The sequence below is a fragment of the Fringilla coelebs genome, assembly GCF_963513975.1.
Source record: "Fringilla coelebs genome assembly, chromosome: 4".
Classification (NCBI taxonomy): domain Eukaryota; kingdom Metazoa; phylum Chordata; class Aves; order Passeriformes; family Fringillidae; genus Fringilla; species Fringilla coelebs.
Genome location: NC_140032.1, coordinates 14,442,783 through 14,470,618, shown reverse-complemented (window position 1 = coordinate 14,470,618; position 27,836 = coordinate 14,442,783). Strand labels below are relative to the sequence as shown.

The window sequence follows — 27,836 nt, the reverse complement described above, 5'->3', positions numbered from 1 at the left end:
GATCATGTGGCTTTGGCCACATCAGGGTGAAGTTGAGCAGCTTAGCTTATACTGCTGCTGAAAGTTGTTTTAAAGAGAAGCTGCCAGACTGTGCTGAAGTGGATGAGGTGCAAGTACATGTTACATTCCAACAGCTCTCCTTTGGCAGCAATGATCTCCAGCAGAGGAGTAGGACAGACATTTGGGGGTGGTAAGTTTTTAAACTATCTCAGCTAGAGCTACTAAACCTAGTCTGATAACCTGCTGAGATGACTGTTAATCAAACCTTTATTTGGACAAAACTGTGGTGAAACAAAGAACTAGATTACTCTTCATGCGTGACTGGAAAGCAGAGCATGTTTTTTGAAATAGAACAGTTCCAAAATAAGAAAATTGCAGATTCTGACTTATTTTCAGTCCTCAAAATACTCTCCCTTTTAAATTGCAAGGGTCTGATGAAATGTGAGGAAATAGCTCCTTTATTAATCAAATGTTTTTCTTTCTGTATTTTTTACTTTCAACCATAGTGTAAAAACTGCATGGGGTACAGCTTTGTTCCTTGGCATTGGCAAGAGCTAGCATTTTTGTAAGTGATGTGTGGTTTTCTCCCTAACTAAATGCTGGTTCAGCAGACCAGTGTGTGTGTGCCAGCTTTGTACAATAAAGTGTTTGGCAGATAAGTCAGATCTGGAATACAGAGCACCTGGACCAAGAAAGGTTGTTTCTCATTATTGACAGTGATTTGAACCATGGCAATGATACACTTCATGTAGAATCAGATGCAAAGAGGCCCAAGTTTTTAATTACCAAAAAATTAATGAAAGAAATGTTGCAATTATATTTTTAAACTCTTATTTGGATGAAATTCCATTAGAAAATCCAAGTCATTTATGACCATCAGTTTTGTGCTACAGTGTAGCTAAGCATAGGTCACTAACCTGCCTGTGTTTAAAGGATGGGATTTAGACCAATGTTTGAGGGACAATTAATTGCCTACTGATTGCAAGACTTTTTCTTTTGGGTTTTTTTTTTGCTCCTCGGCTCTAGTCAAAAGATTGGTATGAAGAAACTAGGTCCTGTGAGGTCAGATAATGCTGTTTAATGCTAAAACTCCTACTACTGCCCTACATGGGATTTGGCAACCTTTCTCTTGATAACATCAGGCCAGGAGTCCAGTAAATCATGAGTGTTGTCCACTAGATAAGATAATATGAATGTGATGAATGAAGCTCAAGAAGAGTACTTCAGCAGCTAATAAATCCAGGTCCTTTGCCAGCCTATTCAATTATTGTTGCTTGTTTGACATACAAGTTTTATTTACAGAGGTAATCTTTAATATATACTGTTTATATATTCTTAATCCAGTTTATATATTGGTTCCTTTAAAATAATAGAATTTAATTATTTATTAATTAATTTTAACCTTGAAAATATATTGTAGGAAAGCTGACGTATTTGAGAAAAAATATTAAACTGGTTTAGGGTATCTAAGTAGGGAACTTACCTCCTCTGCTGCTTCTTTCCTCAGATTGTTCTATGAATTTTACTTCCCTTTGCATGAACCCTGTATTGACCCCTATTAAAAATGAGAACCCTGTATCCATTACCTGTATTAATAATAAGAAAGCAGTGTTGTTGGTTTATCTTTGGGGGAAAGATGGGAACCTTTTATTTTTAAATGAAGCAAAGAAAAATCAAAACTTAGAGCATTTTGATATGAGGTTGTTAGTTTGGTCACTGCTTTTGGATTATATATTTAGGTGTAATGTGATAGCTATGTCATGGAAAAGATGCATGTGTACAGCTCATGCACTTGTTATGAGCTGAAAAAGTAGTATTTAAGTATCTTTGACTTAAAGGAAGAATAGCTCACTGTCATCTTTTCTTCCACTGAATTCCCTGCCTTTTTATTCTGTCCCTTCTCTAGCTTTAATACACTTTTGCTGGTTGCATGTATGAGCCTTTCACTTTGGTGCTTTGAGGGGGCATGTTCTGGAAAAAGCTCAACAGGCAGCCCTGGTGCTGAGTGCTGCTTTCAGCCACATGTGTCGCTCTTATATCTGCCTAAGGCCTGCAAATGCACTTTCCTTTTGCTTCTGCATAATCTTATGTTATCCATTCATTCTTTTCAACTACTGATTAATCTCTCCATTGTTTTCCTTCTCTTTTCTTTTTACATTCTTCTCCTTGCCCTCTATCCATCATGTTGATACATGGTTAACAGAATGTTGTCAGGGCAGAACTAGTGAAATATCCTGAAGAAGATAACCAACATCACACTTCCAACTGCCAGAGCAAAGTCTGCTCAATGCAGTAGTTCAGGTATTGATGGAAAACTTGGTTTGTTTCTTTTTTATAAGCTCCATTGTTTTTACATGAAGTAACAACTGTTAAAGTAAGTTCTTTTGGAAGATTGTGTTTTGTACGTGTAAGTACTTGTTAATACTCAACATATTATTTTGGAATGTTGTGTACAATTAATTACGTAGTGTTTCTAATAATCAGATAGTTTGTAGAAACTTTGAAACTCTTCATGTTACTGTATTCAGTGCTGTGCATTCAGAATATTACATAGCTGTCTCAGATGGAAATGGATGCAAAGTAATACATTTCTGTCTCCTCATGTAGGAGAGAGCATCAGTCTTATCATATGCTTTGTAAATAGAATGCATAATATCTGTTAAATTTGTATTAGAGGATAAATATAGTATGCAGAGCTTCTTTTTATGTTAATATAATCTTTAGCCAGTATGCCTACCAAAGCTTTTAAAAAATATTGCTGTATTTAAAATTTGCTTTGAATTCTGTCCATATTTTCTGATGAAATGCTTGGAGTAAAGACAAAAAGAATTAGGTACAATTTCCAGTTACATTTAGGCAGTTATTATTAAAGAATGAATGGCACAACTTTTGCAAATAAATTCTGTTTTATTACTCTGACACGGAAAAATTTTCATGGAAGTAAAACTGTATTCTCTGCTTTAGCAAGAAAATTCTACTCCTTTTGTAGTGTTTTGATAACCTACCAAGGCACTTACTTCTGCTTAGCATGAATAAACCTAGAATTATAATGAGCATTAGCACCTGATAAGGTTTCCTGTAAGATAGTGAAAAAAAATACTGGTTTGTTTGTTATTTTTCCCTTTGTATTTCATAAAAATCTGTTGAATGCTTTGCCAGTGTGAAGTTTCTATTTTCTGATTGTTACTGTGTTTTCTTTTATGACAGAGAGTGGTGAAGGCAGACATTGTCAACTACAGTCAGGAGCCTGTGACAAGAACCGTCAATCCTTCCAGGAGCTCAATGTGTGCAGTTCAGTGACCACCCTGTTCTTCTCTGGCTCGACACCTTTGCAGTGCTCCTGCCTTGATGCAGGTTTTGGGATACCAGGAACTTTGTTTTAACAGGGACCAGCACAACAATGCCATTAGAGGTTTCAGAAATATCTTCACCATTGTCCATTATGAAGCAGCAGGCAGTTTTTTTGACTGGCTCAAATTCAAACATGAGACCACACACTTGAAAAATTTCAGTCTATATTCTTTAAAATTATATTTAAATGAAACTATATAACTGTGTTTATGTTTCCTCCTCTCTATTTGACTGATACCAGAATAAAAATAGGTGAGGAAGCCCTGCACTCAAAATGCTTTTAAAGACATCACCGTGGAAGGGTATTTTGCCAAAGCATTTTTAATTTTTTTCTCCAGTTATTTGAACTAACTTTCAACAAAATGTTACTTGGAAAAGCTGTTGTTGGAATAATTTTAAACGCATAATATATATTTTATCTAGGGATAATTTTGAAAGTGTTCAATTAATATATGTACACTTAGCACAAAATGTATAAGTTGTATCCAGTGAGAAACAGTGCTTGAAATAAAGCTGTTATTATAAAAAATAGTTGCTTCTCTGAAGTCTCAAATTGTCTCCATGGATGCCCTGAAAAATGCTAGTGGTTCTGTGTATTTTTATTACCACATCAGCATTACTTCTTGCACTAATAGATAGGTTTATATGTCTTTATGAATATGGATGAATCTCAGTCAACAGTTTGGTCTGTAAATGATGAGTGGTACGTTCAACATGCATTAGAAACTGTTGATAGATCAATTAGTATCAGTCACTTTAAATAACTAACAGAATGACTTTTGGCCTGGTACTCTTTTCTTTCGAATTTAGAATAAATGACAAATAAAAAGCTGTGTGCTCTGTAATCTTCACACTTGTCCCCTGTTGCTTTTCTAGCAGTGCACACAGTGCTCTGCTGGCACATCTGAACAGAAAGCTAAGGAGAGAAAAAATATTAAGCCATCTCAATGCGCAAACTAGAAATCTTTTCGTGTTTAAACTCTAAAATGTGCTTTCTAACAACTACAAGGAAGCATATGGGAGATTCAGAAATTAATGAGGCTATGAAGGAGGCTTGTATATCACAAGTGAAAATTATGAGGTTCTTCAAGTGAATGTTAAGCTGTTCAAGCAAGTGCTTATTAGTTGGAACAATTAAACTATTAATAGTTTAACAAAATAGCTAAACTATTTTAACTATGTTAAAAAAAATTGCAGCTGGCAAAAAATCCTATTTATTAGCTTAACACATAATTATATAACTCTATGATATGACTTAGTGGGTATTGTTTAGCATTCAGATTTGGGAAATTCTAAGAAGCTGAGATATTGAGAAATTATGCTACACTAAGGTAGGTGTGATTTGCAGTAAATTATTCATTCTAGTTTGAATTTTTGCTCCTTCCCATAGGGTTTGTGTCCCACTGCATTGCTTTACTGTAGAGTTAACTGCAACTATGGAGGAAAACTCTCTTCCACTACCACCAGATGAGAACTTCTCTTCAAAGAGTTTTTCTTCATAGTTATTCACTTCACAAGTTTATGGCCTCCAAGGCAGGTGGAAAGTTTTTTAAATCCTTACATTTTTTGGTGTGTTTGGGGCCTCAGCTCTGCTCGTATATTCAAATATTGACAAGAACTGCCCCCTCTGGGAAGCTGAGCACAACGTAGCTCAGGCAGGTGGCTGTGGCCTTTCTCTAGTCCTGCTTCCCAAGTAATATGTAGCATGGTCTTAAACACCCAACTTCTTGGGTTGTTTAAGTTTCTTTCTTTTAAAAATTTCTGTAATATTACTTTTCAAAAGAAAATGCTTTTTTATAACTTCATATGCAGAGTCCATTATCATCTTGAATAACAAAATTTTTTGCTTTTACATTTCATCCTGCAGTATGAAAAATTTTATACGTGTCCCAGTACAAGCTGTTTTACAGATAGATTTTATGTCTTTGTCTCATCACCGTTTTTTATTCTCAGTGCCTATTTTTCTAGCTGTCTTTGATTTGTACATCCTTTTGTATTTTATTTCTCTTGATCTTTTCACCAACTGCTATGTTAAAGGCCTACCTTCTCTGAAGATATTTTTGTTTATGTTTCCAGACTGCCCTCATTCTTTCTCCCTAACATACATGTATATTATTTACACTAACCAGGAATCTCCTCTCTTCTGTGCCCTCAGCCCCTCCTTTTTCTGCCCCTCTTAACCTCCTCAGCTTTTTGTATTGTATACTGACTTCCACTCTCTCTGCTTTTCCCTCTCCTTCCTGCCCCACAGAGATCCATTACCTGTCCACCTTTTAATCCTTACAAATGAGCTTTGCTCTTTTTGCTCAGCCCTGGGGACCCCACCTTGAGCCTTCAATTTCCAGCTGCAGTCTAAATCCTTGGCTGTGGTAGCTGCCTTTGAAGTGCTGCAGCAGCTTTGGTTGAAGATTCAGCGCTGCTGTCACTGGTGCTATGGCACAAGTTGCCCCAGGCAGAGCAGCAAGGTTAGAGATGATTCTGGAGCATTAAGCAGTATGGAGAGAGGGAATAGACAGTGTTCTGCAGGGAAGGCAAGGGCTCTGGTGACTGGAGGGATAGACACAAATCTACTCAGAGAAGGGCTGTGTAAAGACTCTGGGTCTGGTTGCCTTCTGTAAGTAATGTCCCACCACTACTGATTCATGTATAGTAGAGCTGAATTGTGCAATATTAATGCACTTAAAAAGTTTTTTCCAAGGTGAGAACTGGTGGAAGGCAATTCAGCAAACAGTTACCAGGTAAAAACATGCACTGCTCTCCAAAAGTGAGGCAACATGTGCTTAATGTCCACGGACATGGGGAGTGGGCTGGGACAAGTGAAACGTGTGTTTTCCTGAAGCTGAGGCCAGATGAAGGGAAGAAACATGTTCAGGCCCTGATCTTACACAGATGCACGCTGGTGAAGTGATCTGCCTGCTCAGAACTGTTGTAACTAATCATTTCAGTAACAGCTCTGCAGTTAAAGGTTGTTGCTAAGTTCAGCTCCTTGCTAAGGTCAGTCTCCGTGATGTGGTGGATACCAATAGTTCATTGTGTCTGGCTGTCGAGTATCAGTGCTTTTAAAACATGCATCTGAAGCATTATTAGACTCATGCAACTTCTTGTCTTTTGTGGTTGTAAAGTTTGGTGAGTCAAATTGAATCTGTTTCACAAACAACAGCATGAAGTTATTTTCCCTTGCAACCAGATGCTGTGAGTGCCAGAACCTGTGATGAGTTCACAATCTCCCTGAATACATTGTTCTTTTGACAGTTCTTAAAGTCATAAAAACACATGAAGCTGCTTTTAAACTGGACTAACTTTTTTTTTTAAGTTTAGACACATACAAGGTCACCAAATTATTTGAAATGTGCTCGTTTAAGGAATTTGATAATTTTCAGTTCTATCTATCTGCATTATTAGGCATCTAGAGCCCCCCTTTCTTTAAATCACTGCTTGATTTTCACTGGAAGAAAAGGGCTTTTGCATCAGGCAGTGTCTTTTAAGTGCAAAGATAATTTGCTTGTCAGCAGGTGCATTTGATACCCTGATATGCAAAGTTTAATAATAATTTTTAAAGAAAAATATCATAGTAATATTTGAATTTGGTTATTCTGCTTTTTTTTGAGAATGGAAATTTAGATAAATTGCAGTTGTATTTTGCTTTTTAAAATTTATATCAGGAATATGGTTGCTTTTCACAAAGATTATAAATCTTGCTTCATGATGTTCTTTACATTTTTACAAAGTTTTAGTAGAGAGTACTGTTTAGTAGGTAAACACTGATACATCTAACTTGGACTGTACTGTGCTGCTAATGTTTTGACAGAAGATTGAAGTGCTGTTCTGTAACATAACTAGCATGTTTATAATAATGAGAAATTTTCTGCAGGGGAATTTTTCCTATTTAGAATACTTACATGCATTTCTGATGTAGCTTAACTGTTTGTATGAGGGACCTGATAGATGTATTTAAAACAGCATTGACTTTTATAGAAGTTATATTTACAAAGCTGGCATGATTAACTACTTTTCTTTCTGGAATTTGCACATTATTTCCCAAGCAAAGATGTTATTGTACAAGGCTGTATTCTTTTCTTTCTCAGTTCAAATACTACTTCTTAACATATAATCTGATTTCTTTAGGCTGTCTTTATTTAAAACCAACTCATAACCACTTAAAATGTCAAAATAGCTGAATGTTGCTGAAAAGAAAAAGGCAAAAGTTATCCATGTTTGCATCGGGGTAATGGCATATGTATAAAATTAAAACTCCGGTCCAGATAATTATCTGTAGGAAGCAAATTTATACTCTGATTTCAGATGCTATGAATAGAATGTGATTAGAATTTAATGTGCTGCAGTTTTATTTGCAAAATACACAGGTCCTGTATAAAACCTCTTTTTATAAAGTACTCTCTAGAAGCCTTGGGGATCCCTGTTTAACTTGCAAATGCCGAAGTTTGATCTTCCCCAAATAGAAGATAGTGAAGCTCCTGAGTTCCATGAACTGATTTCTATTTTCAGCTTCCCATAGAGAGCTGACTGTTCAGCCAATTTAAACTCTTTTTTTTTTTTTTTTTACTCCACTTCATCTTCATTCATTTTGGCACCATTTTGAACTGGAAAACTTCCAGTTAGTTAATTGGCCATTTGCCTTGTTTTATGTGGGGGTGATGTCAAGTGCTGAAATAACCGATTGACTGAAAGCAATCTTCTTTCAAAGGCTGGTCAGAACCAAACCTCAGAAGGTACAAATTTCAGGTTTGTTTTGTATTTAACTGCTACACAGCAGTCCTTATCCTAGTGGATGAACCTCAGTGAAGAATATAGATTTGAGGTCAAGAGCTGGTGTTTGCTCAGATACCACATTTAGAGCACTGAATTCTGGAGGAAGTAGGAATCCAGATCTTTTTTTAATATCACTTTCAAGACTTCCTCTACTTCTGCTCTGTAATGTCATACTTGCAATCAATGCTTTTGAGAAAATATTGATTCAAGTCCCCATTTAAAAAAAAAAAGGGGTAAGTATACCTTGGTTCAGGAAAGTTTTTCTTTTAAGGATGAGTGATAAAAACTGCTTGTTGTATGAAATATCACTGGCATAGTTGAAGATATTTAATGCACATTAATATTCATATTTGGTTGTTGTGATCTGTTAAATGTCCTATATTCTGCTTTCTACTTTTCTTATTTAAAGTATTCTTTAAATGATAATGATTATAAATAGAAAACAAAATACCAAAGCAGTTTTAATTAATTTGTGACTCAGAAAAAGTCCTTCAAACTGCTTCAGGCAAGCATTTTTTCTTTGCTAGCTAAACTCCATTTCTGTCCTTTCCTGGGCTGATCTATACCAGGTAGCTTGGAGGATCATGACCTACTAATCCTTTTTGATTTCTGGTGAGCTTTTAAAAACAAAGTAGACCACGAAACATCAAAGGAGGATTTAAAAAACACACACTGTGCCCTGAAAAGTAAATGTTGCTTTGGAAGGCATTCTCTCCTTTTAAAAAGAGGGGAATGCTGTGGTTTAATACTATTCACCAAAAACACTTAAGCATATGCTCAAAATTAAGCGTGTATTTAAGTTCCCTTGAAGTCTATGCTGTTTAAGTACACACTTGAAGCTAAATACATTCTGTCATACTTTGCTGACACAGAAAGTCTGGCTCCATTGAAATAAATGCCTTTGAGGATAAAATTCGTTCAGGAATTTCAGTGTTTCTTAAATTTTCTACCCATTGTGAAGGGTATAAAGCCACTAAAGCCACTAAAACTAAAGCCACTCCCAAGCTGAAAAAAAAAAGAAAAACTATGTTTCTCATATGATCAGTTGTTTTTCTGATATTTTCTCTAGCATGAATGATATGGAAATTGAAAAAATAGAAGCTGAAATGTGGTTCAGTTTTGTCAGCAGAACATTTACTTGACATTGGGCAAGTTGCTGTTTTTGGAACAAATGCTTCTCAGATCCATAATGAATCAGAAACAAAAGAATCTGGAGGCACTTGACAAGTCTCATTGCAAACTGAATTCCAACTGATTGTGCAGGAAAACATCTCAAGTTCCCATTTGTAGTGTCTGAATTGCAGATCTGACATGGAGGATAAACAAGAACTGGTACTTCTTACTCAGTTTTGGGGAGGTATTTGATCACCATCTTGGAAAAAATGAAGTGTGATTTCTGGAAATAATCCAGTATTTGTCAAAGAATGGTGAGGCAATGTTTAACTGCATAATGGAAACTGGAGAGAAATGTTGACATCCCACTCATCAATCCAATTGCTTTTTTATCTCTCCACTGTCTTGGAAAGAGAGCAAAGTGTAAACCAACGTTTGGCACAAATGGGCTGTCTGTGCCATTTAGGAGCAATTTGCATGTAATTGGTAACAATTATACAGACAACCCATTTATAACAGGGAGTGAGCTCACAACCTAGCATAAACGACAAGAAAACGAATCATATCCCCCAGGAATCATACACTGATGTAAGAAAGGAAAGGGAAGCTTTTCAGTTGAACCTCTTCACTGGTTTTATCATGCAGAAATTCAGAGATGCAAATAAGCCTGTATTCAACAGGTTATACAAAAGTGCAACTTGTGTTTGTGCCTGCAAGCTTGAATATAATCAGGAGTCTTATCTTTTTTATTTTCACTCAGGTTCTGCTAATGTTCCTGACTAAACAACCAACCTTTGAAAGTTCAGAGTCTAACTCTGTTTCCATATGGTCAGCTGCTGAACTGATGAGGTAGCTTCCCAGTCTCTTCTGTCAAGGCACCTGGTGCCAGCCAGGTCCCCAGCAGCAGAGACTGAGGTGACCACTAGTAGTGACACTGAAGTGCAGCTGAGCAGGCTTGGAAAAGCTTCAGCCAGATACTGCAGTTGGGGAAGCGTAAGTTAATTGACAGAGACATAATTGGTTTGATTTGCACGTCAGCAGCAGTTGAATGTCTTCCACTGTTTTTTGGATAAGACACCAACTGACTTTTTAAAATTATTATTTGTTTTCAGGTGGTTGTGAACCTACTGTAGTTCTCGTTGTGACAACAGGTTGGATGTTTCTGCATCCTCCTGCTGTGGGCAGTCTTTTCCTCTTTGGTTGAGACCCATACTGATCAGGTTGGACACTGTTTCTGATGCAGCTTTTGAGAAAGTCTGAATCCAGATCCTTGTGCAGGCACTTCATTAGCTGACTGAGGAGCATTCAGTATGGTGCTGTAGTATCCATTCAATGGGAGTGCTATAAGCAGCTCATGATAGTTCTGGTCTTTGTAATTGTTTCTCTACTCTTAATTCCCCTAGTGTGGTACAAGTGCTAGGCAATGAAAATTGGTGACTGGTGAATTGGGTTTTTTGCCTGTTTTTAGGATTTTATTAGTCTAATTGGCACCTATTCACCAGGAAATTCAGAAGACAATGTCTTTGAATTTATTTGGAACTGGACATTGCAGACCAGCATTTTCAATGGAAATTGGCAGGATCTTTGGCTCTGAATTGGAGGAGCTCCTAACGCTCCCTGTGTGCATTTGTACAAACCACTTAAGCTGCCTGTCTTGGGACTCTTTGCAGGCTGACCACAGTACTCCATCCAGCGGGCGGCCGTGGGCGTTTGTGGGAATGTCCTGTGCTTGTGTACTGTGGTGGATGGCAGCTTTGACTGGCTCCTTGTTTAGACATGGAAGGCATCAAGCAATATTTTCTAGGATTCTTGTCAATGCTTCCATTGTACAAGTTGGTATCCCTCATGTAGCCAAATATTTGGGATGGACCTGGACAAGGTGTATTTCAGGTAACAAATAGGACCAAGTTTATGAAAGTTATCCCAGCGAGGTTAGCTGACTGTTTACATCGTGCAAGCCATAAACATTAAAAGATGTTGTCTATTTTTGATCCGAAGACACACAACTGGCAGCTGAAGGCTAATGCAAGTGATCACTGAGGCATTCTGGCAAGGCCTGGGGATAGATGAATGCTTTGCCTAAGTGAGCCTTAATTACTTTAGTCAGTTTTGGGATTCCTTTAAATTAATGAAAAAAATTGGTCTTTTTTCTGGTCTGTTCCTTTCCCTAATTTTCTTTGTAAAAAACAAAAAGTTACCAAAAACACTTTTAAAAAATATTTTTTTTCTTTTACTGTTCCACTCACTGGAGCAGTGGTTTCTGTAGTGTTCTTCACACCTGCAGCCACTCTGAGCAGCAATCTGAGCTGTCTCTTCTATCCCTGTGTACTTTAGCAGGACATTGTGCTTACACATACACATACATCTGTGTGCATATAAATATATGGGAGACTCCAAATACTTTGGCACATAATGAATGTCTTGGTAGTTGGTGCTAGCAAAGTTTTAGGGGTTGGGTTCTCTTTCCTCCTATCTCTATTTACCATTTTAAGCCAAGTGTTTCAGTACTGCTAGAAGCATATATTAGACTACATGGCTAAAATTTGGAAATACCTGCAATATTTAGTGGTACATATTAGATATATCTGTCTCCAAACTATGTTGACTTCATAGATACAGTAAATAAAGCAGGTCCAAGGAGCCTTGCAGAGCACTGGAATGTTTTTGCTTGCTGTGGAGCAAAAATGGCATTTCTGATCAGAACTCACCTTTTTCTTTTATTTACATGGTGCAGTAAGAGCTACAGTGGGAAGTAGGGCAATGGGAAGATAATTGAAGAATAGGAATGCAAACCAACTCTCACTGTCATTTCACCAAAGCACTTGGATGTTCACAGCAGTATCACACTGCAGTATTTCAAATTCTCCCTCCACTTCACTGTCATTAAGGCAGCACAATTATTTATGTTATAACATAAACTAGGAAAATGATCCAGCTTAAAAAATGTGGAAGAGGAGCGGTAGAAGACAGGATCAATGTGGCCTGGCATGCATTCTTTAAGCATGGCTGAGGTGACAGCTGGAGCACAGAGGCACCACTGGTCAGTGTTTAAGTGAAAGCAACTCATAGAACCACAGACCTGGGAAAATGTATACCTTTTTATGACCATCCAAGAGTTGCAAAGATAAGACCTTTTTCTCATCCTGCTCACCACTGTATGTCCCCCTCTTGACATCAGTTCCACCTGCAGAAAGCCAGTCTGCAAACACATCCTTTCCTGGGCTCCTAGATATTCAAACCATCATTTGTTTTTCCTTTCATGTTGCTGTTAATGGCATAAACACAACAGATATTGATTGTCAAGGTTTTTTTTTTAATCAGCTGCCTGATCAAAGAATATCTGGCATCGAAAGACAGGTCTGACTGTGTTCCATATAGGAGATATTTCAGATACCTAAAAGGAGATGAGTACTTGAGCATCTGATTGCAGGGCTAGGGTTATCTCAGGTTTTTAAAATGGATATCTTTAACTTCTTTTTCTATAAAATAATTTGTGTTTTCTTTTAAAATATAAACTTCAATGAAGAAAGATGATTACCTCAAGCACAAAATGACCTGCCCTTTTCCTGTGCCTCTTTAGTGGTTTCTTGAAACAGCAGAGAAGACAGAGAAAGGACATGCACAGAGTCCCCTTTCAGCCTTTCTGAAATCCATTGCAAAGAAGCACTTTACGTTCCTCCCTGTGTTTTCTGGCACTTTTTTCCACAAAAGGAACAGTTGCAGTTTCCAGTGTATCTTTCTCTTCTCTTCCATCTGAAGGTGAATAAGTGACTTGAGGAAGGGTCTGTAACTTTATGGCATGTATGACTCCATACTAGTTAGAAGCTTTCTGGTATAGTTTTGTTCCTGGATCAACAGCAACCATGTGGGAGAATCATGTGTTTGGAACATGGCTGTCATTGACTAATGTCCACATGCAGCAACACTGAATTGCCCACTTGTATGGAAGCTACAATCCTTAGATATAGCCTGTTAACTTGTATTTGCTGTGTGAGTATGTCATGGATGTAAATGTTTATGCCACATAAGTGAAGATGCCATGTAAACAATATACATTTGGTCAAATCAGTCAAATCTAGGCATTTCTCTTTCTGATTTGGACGGTTTTGTTTCTTTGCTAGGGGAAACAGAAAAATATCTATTTGTTAACTTTATCAAAAAGTGCTAAAACACCAATGTTGTTCTGGAATTAGCAAAACTTGATGCTGTTCAAATGCAGAAACAAATGATGGTCTTGTCACAAAGAGTAAGTAGGACTCAGGAGCCAAATATGGATGCAGAGAGATAAGGGTCAAGAGAGGTTCAGATGCACCCTTAGAGGTGGAAATAAAAAGCTCTGTAGGTTGGATTTGGACACAGGCAGCACACTCTTCTGTGATCTGTGGTGCTTGTTGACACTGGATTTGCTAATTAAAATTACTTATTCAGGTGGTAAAGGCTGAGTAGCCCTTCTGTTTCCATCACTCAAGGTGGAGGCCAAACAAGGCTTCCTGGATTGCCAGGGAAAGCAAAGGGAGTCTGTCCATAAATTCCTGCTCTTCAAAATGCTCCATTTGTGTGCAGTGTGGATAATAATGCCCACAACACGTGTTCAATGTGAAGAAGTTACATGGTGGCATTGCAAACTGTCTGAGTAGGAGGCAGGAACTGGACATGACTGTCATGTTGGGTGGCATTGCCTGAGCCATCACTGCCAGGATCAGAGGATGCCTTGACTGTATGGGAACTTCTGTGTTGTTTAAAAAATCCCTTCTTTGGTGCTAAATGGTGACACCTGGGCAGATCCCCACCAGGAAGGAATTCTGGTTAAACCCTGATCATCAGGCATTTGAAGAGAGGGCCATGGACAGAGCTCTTGGATCAGGGCCAGGAGATCTGCACTTCTCCCTGGTTCTGTGGCAGACACGCAGCAGCAGCTCAGGAAATCCACACCTGTTGTGTTGTGACAAGTTTCCCATTCCTTCAGATCAATACATCACTACCCAAGGAGATGGCTGGCACCACCCTAAGGAGGGTTTATGTCCCATACCTGCAGAATGCCTCTTTCAGAAAGTGTTAACACTATAAGCAATTATAAAGTATTAATTATAAAGTAATTATGGACAAAAACCAGAGGCTCCTTGATCCAAGGTTGTTCCTATACTAAGGTGATGTGGCCTTCAAAACATTTGTTAAATTTTAATAAATAATAGCTGCATAAAAGACTGAGAGTTTATCCATAGAGCTACACATTACTTAATCTCCTCTTAATAGAGACAGGACATGGATTTCATAATAATTGGACTGCTGCCTTTGATTTCTAATTGGTTACCATTTACACTCACAGAGTCATTGACCTTTCAATTTGTAATTTATGAGACAGTCTTATATCTGATGATACTTCAAAATATTTAAGATATTACTTTTTATCCAGAACAGCTGAATAAATGTTCCAAAAATTTACAGGGATTTGATAAAACTGAAATAAAGCCCAGTCCATTTTTTTTTTCAGCATGCTGCTTATATTTTATTTTTTTACTTGATATATTGTACTTGCTCTTAAAGCTGCAAGTAGAAAAGATTTATCTGCCTTGTTCTATGATGTTTGGAGGTGGGGAGGCTTCCTGTAGACTCTGAATGCTCCTGATTGCTGGGAGTTGTCTGGAAGCTGATATTGCAGGTATATTTTCTTGCATATAAAAGAAAAGGTTAGTTTTGTTCATGCCTGTAACAGAGATTTGCTAGCAGAGGTGAAACAGCAGAGTGAAAGGCCAGTATGTCTATGCTGCCGTGGCATTTTTCAGTCTACATGAATGACAATGTTTTGTTGTTGGCCTTGGGAGCGCATTGGAGAGGCTCAGCTGCAGTGCTGTGCTCACAGGGGAGCTCCAGAGGACAGCAGTGACCCAGGGACTGCCACAAGCCTCCAGCACTCGGATCCAAGGCCACCAGTCTTGGCCCCCAGCATCTGCACTGACTGTGAACTCTGAGATGCAGAGGCAGTGCCACACTCTGAGGGTTGGAGAGGCATCTGTCCAGAGGCTGGCAGAGGACAGACCATTAGGTTTTAGGACAGTAAAGTTTAAAATTAGTGTAGTGTTCCCCATGTGGATCTATGGTCTCCTCTTAGGAGCTGGTGCTCAGCGATCATAGAATCATTAAGGTTGGAAAAGGCCTCCAAGATCATGGAGCTCCACCTTGGAATATGCAGAAGAGATACATTTGGTCCCAGATGTGCACCCACATCTGGTCTCCCTGAGTTATCCAGATCACATCCTGTAAAGCAGCTTTATTTGTCAGTTCCAGGAGAGCCTGCAGGCAGGGATGCAGAGGAACACAGCCTTAGTAATGAGAATCTGGATTTGTGTTTGTGAGTGACCAACTCATCAACAGAGGCTGTTCCTCAACATGTGTGAGTGTGCTGATTTAACTGCTAAAATGATCTTAATGGGAGAAAGTTTCCAAGAATATTTTTTTCAGTTACTGTAGAGAGAAGAAGTTTTAGCATTGTGTTTAAACATTACTCCTGCCCTCAACAAACCCAGTAATGAAGTGCCATTTCATATTACTGGGCTTTTTAAAAAAAACCTCAAATCTCAAAAGATAGCAAGAGTCACTTCTGAATATGTAATATATTTTGCTTTTTGAACTAGAAAATCCACATAAACAGCACTTCTCACTACAACTGGTAATGTTGCCTGCTTTCTCTAAAATTACTTTTCTCTCCTTGGCATGTTTTGCTGAGAACTGGTCCTTAAAGTGGCGCAGAATGAAGTATCTTGAACGTGGTTTTTATGAGTGCTTCCCTCTACTAGGGGGTGTTTTTAACCCTATGTGCTCTTTTTTTTTTCCAGTTCAAATTTTTTTTTTCCTAGAAACTGATGTCTTCTTCTATAAAAATTTTTGGCAGAGCTGCTGCAACTTTTTCTGTAGTGATTCACCACATTAAATTATCCCTTCCAATTCTCAGCACAGGGTTTTAAAAAATTTTGCTAAATTTTGGCTGCTGGGGTTGTTTCACCTCTCGAGTGGGTCTTCAGGCTTTGGAGAGGAGCTCATCAGAAGGATTCAAGGAAGTATGGGTTAAACCCCACCTTTTCTAAATTGTGTTTTTGCTGGAGTCATGACTTGGATGGAAACCTTATTCTCTAGGTGTGGCTCAGACCAAGACTGCGTGAGGAATTGGGTGACTGGGGCGTGAAACTGTGGAAGGGGACGGGCTGCCAAAGGGATTGGGAGCAAGCAGAGTGATGGAGGATGGAGACAGGCGTGTTGTGAAAATGCACACGTGGTTGGAGCAGTCAGTTACTATGGGGATGTGCAACACCACATCCACCACTGAGGAAATGAATCCTGCCCTCCCAGCAAGGCTGTCAGGCAGTAAGTAACAGAATGTGCCACACCTTTCTGCGTGAGGGAGGGAGAAAGTACCTCATCCAGTATCTGGGTGAGAGTTTCTTTAGGGGAAAGAGTAAGTGGCTGTGTAATGGGAGATGGTGTCAAAATGTATAGGCATGAGCAGACAGCACAATGGTGGAACAGGCAACTTTGCCTTTTTTGCTAACTTTCCTGTTTCTGGTTTTGGAGCCTTAATGTTTTTCCATATGGCTTCCTTGATTATTATATTAATTACATATTACATTACATTACATTACATTACATTACATTACATTACATTACATTATAGATATAATATAGTATAATATAATATATATGTTGGATATAATATACATGCATAAATAAATAAGCTATGGTGAAGCCAAGGCTGCCAAGAGAAGTTTAGTAGACTTTAAAGCAAATTATCCTATATTTTTGTTGGTTTTCAGTTAGATTGAACTAGCAACATTGTAAAAAGGGACCTTTTCATCTTCTTAAAATATATCCCTCAAGATTATTCCAAGTTACCACAAACAGGTTGTGTTGGGAATGAGTTCATGTTCTTAAAGCTCCATCGGTAATCCGTGCAAATTAATTTTAGTCTGTGGGGTTTTTTTCTTATGCTGGTTACTGCAAGTTTTTCGTGCCATAGGATCATTTGTTGGTTTTGCACATTATTCTTTTTGTTTCCTTATGGAAAGCATAAGACTGAAAAATGTGCTATCTTGCTCCCTGTTTCCAAGTTGAATTTGTAATAGCTATTTCTACACTCTGAAGTAAAAGTTGTTTTTTTTTTTTTCTCTAAATGCAGTTTGACCACATGTATAAATGGTCTGCATGAGATAGTCTTTGATTCATGCCCAGTCCCACTGCCTGGCTCCGTGTGAGCAGCAAGTTCTGCCCACAAGCTCCAGCAGGATCCAGGGCCCAAGTAAAGAAGCAGGTTGCAAATACTAGTGCAGTGAAAAAGCAGAAGACATAATCGACAAGGGAATAGTATTTGCAAATAAATTTTTATGTGTTTTCCTAACAGTATTAAATAAAAAATCTGGAAAAATTAACTGCTGTGATTATCTGACAAGCGAGCAAAATTGCCAATAGTCACTACCAGTTAAGCTTGGAATTAGTTAGTCATAGCAGACTAAAGGGTAAAGAAATTAGAGTACCTCTATGAAATGCCAAAAATAACTGCAGATAAAACAGAAAGGTAATTTTTTTTCACTTCTTCTGGCCTTCTTGCCCCTCCCCATCTGGCATTAATTTTGATTTGATTTGAAATAATCTTTAAGACATCAAGGGCGTTAGGGCTTTGTAGCTTTAGAGGTCTAGGTCTGCTTTTCACATTGAAGTGAAAAGAGCATACCTTTGAAGTCCACTCATGGTTCAGAAAGGAATACCCCCACCCTCTCTTTCATAGTGAGTGAACCTCAGATGGTTTTGAATTTTGGCTTGATAGGTTAAGTTCATAAATATTTTGGAGCAGTTTTACTTCCTCTTGAGCTTTGTGTCAACCTTGAGGGGGATGCTCCATCAGAGACAGATGGAAAGATGTATTTAACAAGTGGAAGATTTAAATGAAATTCTTGCTCCCACCCAATTCTACATTACACGGTCTGGATTGCTCTGCATGTTCCCAGCTCCTTAATTGCTGTCAAAGCTCCTATTACTTCTTACAGAGCAGAATGCTGAAGGTCATAACCAAGAGACTGTATTTTTATGCCAGACAAAATTTCTTCCTGTGGCTTCTCACTAGTTCTTAAAAGAGTGAGAGGTATTGCCCCTCCAAGGTACCAATCCTAAGGCACGCTGTGACTGCAGCATGGTAGCATGCTCTGCTGAGGGGCAAGGCTTCTTCATTTTGAAGGTTGCCTAAATAATGAATGGATTTGGCATTCCCCTTAGCCATGGTGCTCACTCTCATGGCAGGAGAGAGTTTAATTCTTCCCTTTGTTTGAAGCTGCTTGAGCTGGTGTGTAGGAAGATGCCAGCCCCCAGCTGATCAGCAACAGCTGTGCACAGGGCAGCAGCAGGTCTGACCATCTCTGCAGGCACTCGGCTGCAAGGAGACCCCTTCCCTGATGGCATCTGCTGTGTGTCTGCTGTGTCACTCCTCAGGGGGGTGGCAGGAGCTCCTGTGGCTGCTGAGGCTTCCAGTGCTGCTGTCAGTGTGGCCAGGTGGGCGCGTGGGGGCACGGAGAGCGAGGGGGTGACACAGTGACCGGCTGCAGAGCACGGCTCCTCAGCTGCTGTGTGTTTTGGTTAGTGGGGGAGAAGCTGTGAGTTTACTTTTCCTTCTGAGGGCAGCTTGGGAGGTCCAGACTGATCTAAACTGAGAGGCTTTCAGCCCATGCACCCAGAGCAGCTCAGAGAGCTGACTGCAGGTGTGCCCAGCCCGGCGGTGCCAGTGCTCCGGACACTGGAGCAGCAGAGACTCCCTGGCCAGGGACAGGCAGGGCTGTGGTGACATCTGTCACAGCCAGGGTCAGCAGTGACATAGACCTCTCTCCTGTGCAGCACAAATCATCTTTTGGAGCTTTTGATAGAATATTGCCACCTTCCCTGGTCAAATTTTACTTTCATATCGCAGTGTTTTGCATTTTTAAAAAGGCAATGAAAAATATGAAACCAGAGCAGTGCCTGTGTTTTGCCTCTGTGAGATTAGATGGTGACTGTGGGTCTGCCTCCTGGGGAGTTTTACTGTTCGTTCATCAGGGTTACTGTGAATTAATTTGCTGTAGTGCAAAGCTATGAAGTTCTTTACATTAATAAAAGAGAATTACTTAACTAGAATAACACATATTAAACCTATCCTTTCGTTGCCACGGTTAAGAATGCTGTATCATTAATATTCTCTGTGAAGTAGATAGTTTTATGAGGAAGGGAACTATTGTAAGATTAACAATTCCTTTGTCTAACTTTGTGAAACAACATTAATTTCTTTGCCTGAAAGAAAACATGTCACTGTTGATTTGTAGACTTTGGTCAAATACTTGCATAAAGTTTGATCCATCTGTTAGATTATACAAATTTTTGTAAAGATTAATTGAAGCATGTATCTTGCTGAGGTTTCTCCTTGTCTATGTGTCTGTCAAATAGATAATTACACTGATTAAATTTGTCAGAGAAAAGGAATTCCAACCAGATGTGTGAATAAATGTTTTGTGCTATTTTAGCAATTAAATTCTTCAGTTGAGGCTACAACTTTAGGAAGCATTGAATTTATTAGACTTAATAAAAAGGGGGTATTTCCATGAGACCACCTGTGAGATTTTACAGCAATGAAAATATTTAAGATATTTGTTATGTTTCCTTATGATAGTTTCATTTTTTTTCCTTGTTGTTTCTTTCAGCACATGTAGAAATACAGTGCTTTGAAGGAAGAATTGTTCACCTGTCTCTGGTAATCACATGTTCAGGTGGGCAGAGTCAGGCCTGTCATACCAAATATGCTATACAGTGGTAAGTTTATGGATTGAATTGCTGTATTTATTTAGGAAGCAATAAAGTCCTTAACTAATAGCAGAATATGAAACTATAAGAATCTCATGGGCTCTCATACCCTGTGCAAAGCAGATGGACCTCATAGATTCTTTCCTTAAAGTCTTTCCATTAAGGCTGATTTAAATTTTTCAGAAAATGTTTAACGCATCCTGAAGTTTCTTTCATGACCTAATTTGCACATCAGACAAATATTAGAGCATATTGGTTCTAAGGGAGGCCAGAGAAAGTCCTCTTAAGTAAGAGACACAAAACTAAAAATTTAAGTGTATAATTTTACCATTTACAGAGTTGTCCTGGGGAAATTCAGCAGGGATGTGCCCGTGGACACTGAGAAAAAGGAATTTAAGGTGTGGACTCTGGGAGCCAACTCTTTTGTGAACTAGCACCATGCCAATCTTACTTTTGTCTTCAGTAAGAGAAAAAATCCCAGATGTACTCATGTGTTTTAAGTAAAAGGATGGCTGCCAGTTAAGATAGTTTTTGTTCAAGCTTTGCTTCTTTATGTAATCAGAAGTACATCTTTAAATTTACTTACTACGGGCAAGAATATCTTGCCAAAAGGAGTTTTATTTTATGTATTAATGTAACTAAAAAGGGCAAAAGATTATTTTATCAAATAGTAAGAAGATGAGAAAATAAAACACACAGGTAAACATACTCGTGGAATTGGCCCTAGCTGAATTTCAGAGAAAGAACCAAAACAAGTGTAAACACAACAGATTTTTAGGTGCCTTCCAGAGGATACATTCGTAGGATAAATATCAACAAAAATAGGTTTAAAAGTAGGCTATTCACTTGGTTATTGTCATTCGCAAAGAGTTTGCATATGTTTGTGTCTGTGCCAACTAGCAGAACTTTAGATCACTGATTCAAACACTATAACTCCTGAATCCTTACAAAAGACACAATCCTGCTATTTGAATGCTCAGAAAACTGAGGAAAATATTTATTACTTTTACTGTAATTTAGCATTGGGAATGGAATATTGTGTTTAGTCTTACAACTGGTTTTCATCAAAATGACTTAAAATCCTGTAGCAATATCCTTTTAAGGGAAGTGCTCTTCTGGGGACTTGTTTTGCCAGAGTTTCAGCAATAGGGTAACTCCACCTTTAATAGTTTAATTGTTTGCTATAATTCTATTAATCTTTATTGGAGGTCTATATCGGGGATAGTTATCACCCAATATTTATCTTGTGCTTGAGTATGAAGGATAATAGAAAGTCCTAGCTATTATTTTATTATTATAAAGAATTCAGGGTTTGGCAGTCCATTTGCTCATGATTCATGGCATGGTGATATTCAGTCTTCCTGAATTAGTTCTCTCTGAAGTGCTCAATGATATTTCTGGATAGAAGAACAGAAGAATTGTGGTCTATTGGGTTTTGCAGTTAGCTTGAGAAACATTCAACTTCTGATAGAAGAGTAAGTACAACTAGATTATTTCAAAGTACATAACTGCATTTAAGACAAATGGGTTATTTTTAGTTCTGTCTACCATAAGGAATTTTACATGACAGCTGGCTGATGAGGCATAAATTGGCATTCTTCAGTGTAACTGAGACGACCCACCCTTGCTTCCAGTCTTTGCAGTCCTGCTGTTAATCTGACAGCTCAACAAAGGTGACTGCTGTCTTTGGCTTTAAAATGAGTTCAGGTGATCTAAGCCCAACAGCTGTGTGTTTTCGGCCATGAACATCTGGCACTCATCATGGTATGTATTGTTGTGTGTTTTGTTTTACATGTGCCAATACTGCCTTTAAGCTACTAGAAGGCCAAAGTTTATTTTGGCTGAGTAGTCAACTATTTAGAATACACAATAAAATCAGTTTCTCACCAAACTCCTACAGCTGTTTTGATAAGGTATAGAGCAAAGAGGAAAACCTAGACATGACTGTAACTAGAAGATGAATACTTTGGTGCATCTGCAGTGGGCTCACAGCTTGGGTGGTTGCAGGTCATATATATAAAGGAAAAGAGATTGTTTCAGACTGGTATCCATCATTAGTAGTAACTTAGGACAAATATTAATATTAGTGAAATCAAAGCTCCTTGAATTTTGAATGGGCTAGTTACGTGTAATAAACTACTTAACACATGATGAATAGCTTTAAAATGGTAGCCTCTTCAGCAAATAAATATCCATTAAGTAAATGTCTGGATCTTTTGAATCACCAGAATCAGTTATTTAATATTCAATATATGAAGATGAAGCCACTGATGGCAATAAGGGTAAACTGCTTAAAATGTGGAAAGTTTTCCTGAGCAATGCACATGTGACAGAAAGATGATTCTGAGGTATTCTTTCATTATAATTTCTAAATAATTTTAATAGGGCAAGAAACATATAATTTTACAGTAATTTTACAGAATCTCCATCAAGATCCTAAATTTACACAACTTCAACCAGTTAAACCTTAAGTACATGATTCCTGAAAGAAAAAAGCTAAATTACAAGAGGTCTGTTAGGGGTTCACAAAGGAAAAGATATTCCAGTCTTGTTCTGGAAATCAATATTTAATGTCTGGGTATGAATTTAGTCAGTGGTCTGCAATGGAAACTTCAGGTGGTATTTTCCCTTGTTCACTTTCACATATCCATCACAAATTACAGAACTGCTCAGTTCCGTGTGAGATACAAAACAGAACCAGTCCCTTGCTCATTCAGTTTAGTGCTTAAAGGTGGAAAGAGAATATGCACTGGGAAACATGCTGGAAGGATTAATTTTCAAGTTACATATTTGGGAAGAAGAAGATGGAATTAATTCAGAAGTGAAAGTGGCATTATATTTATCATAAACTTCAGCTTTGTTTCCATGTCAGCTGTCCATTGGAGCCATTACAGTTGTAGGCCCTACAGGACCTGCTGTCTTTGGGCATCATCTAAGAGAAAAAAGGTAATTTAGCACAGTATAGAAACTGCTCTCTATTAAGTGTAGCAAGGACAAATTAGTTTGCAACAGAAATATTTTTAAGGGGATTCTGCCCATGTCTAGCTGGAAGCTCAGCTAAACTTATGATAGTGTGGGAAAAGCCACAGTCAGAAATGGGGCAGTTGGAAGATATTCCTGTCTGGGCAAAAGGATGAGGTGATTGTCAAGTGGTGCCTCGAAGGTCAAGGGAGGCTCTGGTTTTGGTGGAAATACTTAACATAAAGGTGTTAGGAGGAAACAGTAGTGGATGTTTGTGTTAAATGGATTGCAAGGGAGAGGCATGGGAAAGTTATGTGTATTTTAAGTGACTCTACATTGTACTTATACTTTCAGAGCTGCTATCCTGTCTTTTGGGTAAATAATGTTTAGAAAATGTTTATAACATATACAATCAACTTGGTGTTTAGGTCTTCAGAGCCTAGTAAAAAAAAAGGGAAGCAGCAGTACTGTTAACATAGTTCAGCCCTTGTGTATTTAAATTGTAAACTCATGGAGGAAGAATTGTACAGGGATATGTTTGCACATTGCTTGACACAGTGGGTTCCTAGCCCCTGTATCTTATTATACTACGAAGAGAAAACAAGAAGCATAACTACATTACAGTTGCTATATTTTAGAATTATAGTTCAGGCAGTACTGATCAAACCAGTGGCAAAATGGGATTTCAGTCTGGTTTTGCACATGTATAATTTGAAATTAAATCCTCAAACAAGCCAAGAGAACTATAGCTGTAGGGGGAGCAGATGATCAGAGTTCAGAGGCCAGATAGTTAGTGGAAGGAAAAGCAGGCTCTGGGGTTTCCTTTGTTGTACCCATATACATATCTGCAACCCATACAGATGCAAAATTGCCTTAGTTTGGCCAACCACTGACTCCCTCTTCTCTCCCCTCTTTTGACACACGGCTTCTTTCTGCTCGTACAAGCTGCAGCTGCACAGCAAGTAGCACACAACACTAATGCTTTTGTTACACTAGCCTTTCATCCCTGTACTCATTCTCTTCAGTACCTGCATGTAGCCTTCATCACTGGAAAGGAAGGCTTTATTAAGTGCTTTTGGGTGTAATTCTTCACCCATCCCTGAGCTATTACACTCATGTTACGTGTTAACATATGGGACAGTATCTTTCCTTACCCAGCAAAAGTGGGGTGTGTTAACGATACAATGAGGAGATAGAATCTTGGTGAGGAAGGGGAAAGAAGCCACAAAACTTTTTCACAATCTTCCTGTTCTTCCAACAGGAATGGGTACATGCATTCTTGATGCTGGAGGGAGTTGAATGTGTCAACAACGACAAAAACAACAACAACAACAACAATAATAATAATAATATCATCCCTTCAGATCTTCCTGGGCAGCCTTGTTAAAATAAAGCTTCTTTCCCTGAGGAATCAAGAGATCATGTCTGCCTGCTCTGCTCAAGTGGGAATCCCACTAACTGGCCACAGGAGGAGAGCAAAAACCAGAAGAGATGAAACCCAGTGTGCATGTGAAAGGGGAGAATTTTGCTTAAGGCATCTGAAGTATCATGGGAGGCTTAAGATAAAAGTTCTTTTTGTGTTTGGAGTGCAGCTGTGGAATATCTGACCTCAGGCTCAATGGCTACCAGGGACTTTTAGCTTCACCATTTGCTGGTATAAAGTTTCAAGAACCTTGATTCTGCACTGCTAAAATAAGATGCAATGGATGCTCCTTCTAGCTCTTTAGCTGAATTAGCTGGAGGGCATAAACTCAAGGATTTTTCTTATTGTTTTATTGGGTAGGAGAGAGTGACACTGGCTTTACATGCAGATGAATTTTAAGTGTCAGTTCTTAAAATTCTGTTTTCCCAAGAAGCCTACAAAAAGAGTACTAGCACCTGGCCCCTGAGACTGCTGCCCTTCAAGATGACTTGTTCAGTTTTCTTTGCACATCTGCAGTTTCTGTACCTTCTTGTCTGACAGTGGAATTGCAATGTTTCTGTCCTAATACACTGATGTCCACATCCAGTGAAGTCAAACACAAAGAAAAATGTGTTAAACAACACTTGAGGAACTGCAGTCATCACCTCTTACTCTGCAGATGCCAATGACTGCCCTTGCTTACAGGCACAGGCTAAATCCTCACGCTGGAATTCCTCTTGTATCTGTATTTATGCTCATACCACTCTCACCACAATGCTTTACATTACTGTAATTTTCAGAGGAGAGCAAAAAAATGTTCCCCATCATTGGGATAAACAGCCTGAAGCGACACATTTTGCCAGATAAGGACAAACTTCAAAAGAGGTTCTCATAGTATTTCATTTTTGGTTTTGCTCTGATTTTTTAATTGCAACCATGCAGAGGTGATATTAACTGACAAATTGATTGCCTAAAAAATGTCCCAAGTAAAATCTGAACTCTGTACGAGAGCTCTCAGCACTGGCCCCCTCTGTGTTGTAGGGTACAAAATCCTTCTGCAATGACTCAGTATCCCAAATATTGCACAGAATTCTTGTAAAGACTTTCTGTGCTGTTTGAAAACATAAGTCAATCCCCACATATCTCTAAACAGGTTTATATCTTTTCCTAAGCAACTGAATAAAGAATTCATTTTGTCTGTTTTGAAACCTGTTCAGATGTCATAACTTTCAAGGTCCAGCTCAGTCTTGAACGTTACTAGGTTTATGTTTCATTTCAAGAGTATGGTAAAAGGGCAAGGAAAAAATCAGTGAAAAAAAAAGCAAAAAAAAGGTAATGGAGTGCTTCTCTCTAAAAAATAAATAAATATGGCAGTTGAGATTGATAAAGAAATAGGACTAGGGAGGGCAAAAATTTGTATGAAAATGTCTGTACTCTCTGCATTATATGTGCAATCATCATGCTGGGCCCAAACCAGTTTCCTTATCCATGGAAGACAAGTTTCCATTTAATAGCAGAGTGAAAATAAATTGCCCTTAGCATAATAAGAGGGGGAAGAAAGAAAAATTTTTAACACTTTGATCCCTTCCAGTGTTCAGCATGAAGATTTTTCACAAACTTTTCAGCTTGGAAAAATTTTTCCACCTCTTATCATGAATGTACTTCTTCAGTGTTCCAACCGAACAGCTGCTGCATGTCCAAGTCTGGCTGACTAAGGTGAGCTAGTACTAGATCTCAACCATTTAAAATCTATTATTTTGCCCATTTCTCACCTGTCCTTTGTGCATAATGTGATATATAGTGCTAACTGTTAGATTTCATAGGTTAAAAAAAATTGGAAAGCATGTTTGTCTTGTTTTCTCGCAATAGGTTGCTTGTACTCCTTACTTGCAAAAAATATGGTATGACTTATTGCTTGAGCTTTCTACAGCATAGCTAAATCCAAAGGACTGGGTGGGAAGAGCAGAAAGATGGAAACTTTGTTCTCCCTCAACTGAGCATTTGTCTGAACTTTGCTTTGCTCTGGGGGATCCCTTTTCTGTTCAGCTGCACATCCAGAGAAATGTGGAGTGTGGAAGCTCTTGCAAAGATTGGAGAGAAGATTGGAGAATCCAGGGGTTGGTGCTTAAATGAATGCACTCAGCTCCTCTCTCAAAGAATATTAGCAATTAATAATTTCTCTATTTTTTAGATCCAACTAACTAAGCAGAATCATCACTTTGTGTCTGCATCTAGTGATTCTTTACCTGTGTCAGCCTGTCAGGACAGATTGGCAGTAACCATGCTTTTTGACTCCCAGTGTCAAAATCTTGTAAGGTTCATTAATCTTTTCAGCCTGAATCCACAGGTTTTACTTTCATGATGCATTTTAACTGACTTGTAAAATACCAGCACCCTCTCTCTGCATGAATCCTGATACTATAATCCTCTAACTGTATTTAGGGGCAATGGTTTCTGATTAGCTTCCAATGGTGATTAATCCTTTTCCCCCCAAATGACAGCTGTTTATATTATTGGTGGTGCTCTCAATCCTGGCCAGCCTTTTCTTATCAGTCAAGTCCTTTTTCAACACCTGGACCTGGCAATGGATTTCATGCCTCAATGCATAAGAGCTATTTTAGAGCCATTAACCACACCAGTGCTTACAAAGTAAATGTTACATTCTCCAAGCAGCATCCTGCTTCCCAGTCCCTGTGTTCTTCTTCCTTCCTATCCTCTCCCTGTTATCTTCTCAAATGATTTTAAAGTAAACCTGTGATTCAGACTAGCCTGGGATATTTAGCAGTCAGTCCTGCCTTTACAGTTTCCAATCATACACTGACTTCCAGTAGAAAAAAAAACCTAAAAGGAAAGAAAAATAGTTTTTACTGTACTGAGTCTGGCTTAAACATCTGCCTTCTCCTGGCACTGTTGAAGCCTGGGAATTTGGGAATTTAACAATGCTGTACGTGGAGTTGGCCAGTAGGTGTCAAAATAACCTGTCATTTGTACCACTGCAGTGTGACACCGATGGGTGAGGGATGGTCTTTTCTCTTGAGCAGTGTTTGTGAAGAGTGGGCTCAGCGAGGGTCTCGAGTCCTCACCCAAGAATGGAGCTGACGCTGCGGCAATTTATCAGGAGTGGCAATGCTCTAAGTGCTGGTATTACAGATGCTGTGTCAAATCCAGTGAAACCAGCAGGTACTGGACATTTACTAAGAATGCTGCAGAAAGCCCTGCACTCCTCTTAATGACCTTCCCTCTCCCCCAGTAAAACTTAGCAAACTGGATGTGTACTTTCTAGTAGTCTGCATATAGCACTGCCATAAATTGAGACGAAAGCTTCATTTTGCTGGCTTCTTGACTTTGTTTTCTGTCGTTTTGTCCCACCACATTTGACCTTAAACCTGATTTTTCTGAATGTCTTGACCTGGGAGCAGACCTGATGAGTTTT

The 27,836-nt window shown here is 38.6% G+C and overlaps 1 protein-coding gene across 3 annotated transcripts in view; it reads left to right on the top strand.

Annotated features, from left to right (window-relative positions):
- Positions 1-3,812, top strand: part of RAB28 (RAB28, member RAS oncogene family) — a 63,580-nt gene extending 59,768 nt beyond the window's left edge. The window contains exons 7-9 of one of the 3 annotated variants that reach the window (XR_014616098.1): positions 507-565; positions 2,204-2,301; positions 3,208-3,304. Coding sequence is in view for 2 of the 3 variants with exons in the window: in XM_084204231.1 (XP_084060357.1) it covers positions 2,204-2,296 (93 nt within the window). In the remaining variant the exon portion in view is untranslated. Of the gene's footprint in view, positions 1-506; positions 566-2,203; positions 2,302-3,207 lie in introns of all 3 variants that reach the window. The other 2 variants (XM_084204231.1, XM_084204232.1) reach the window with 2 other exon arrangements.
- The last annotated feature ends 24,024 nt before the right edge of the window (positions 3,813-27,836 follow it).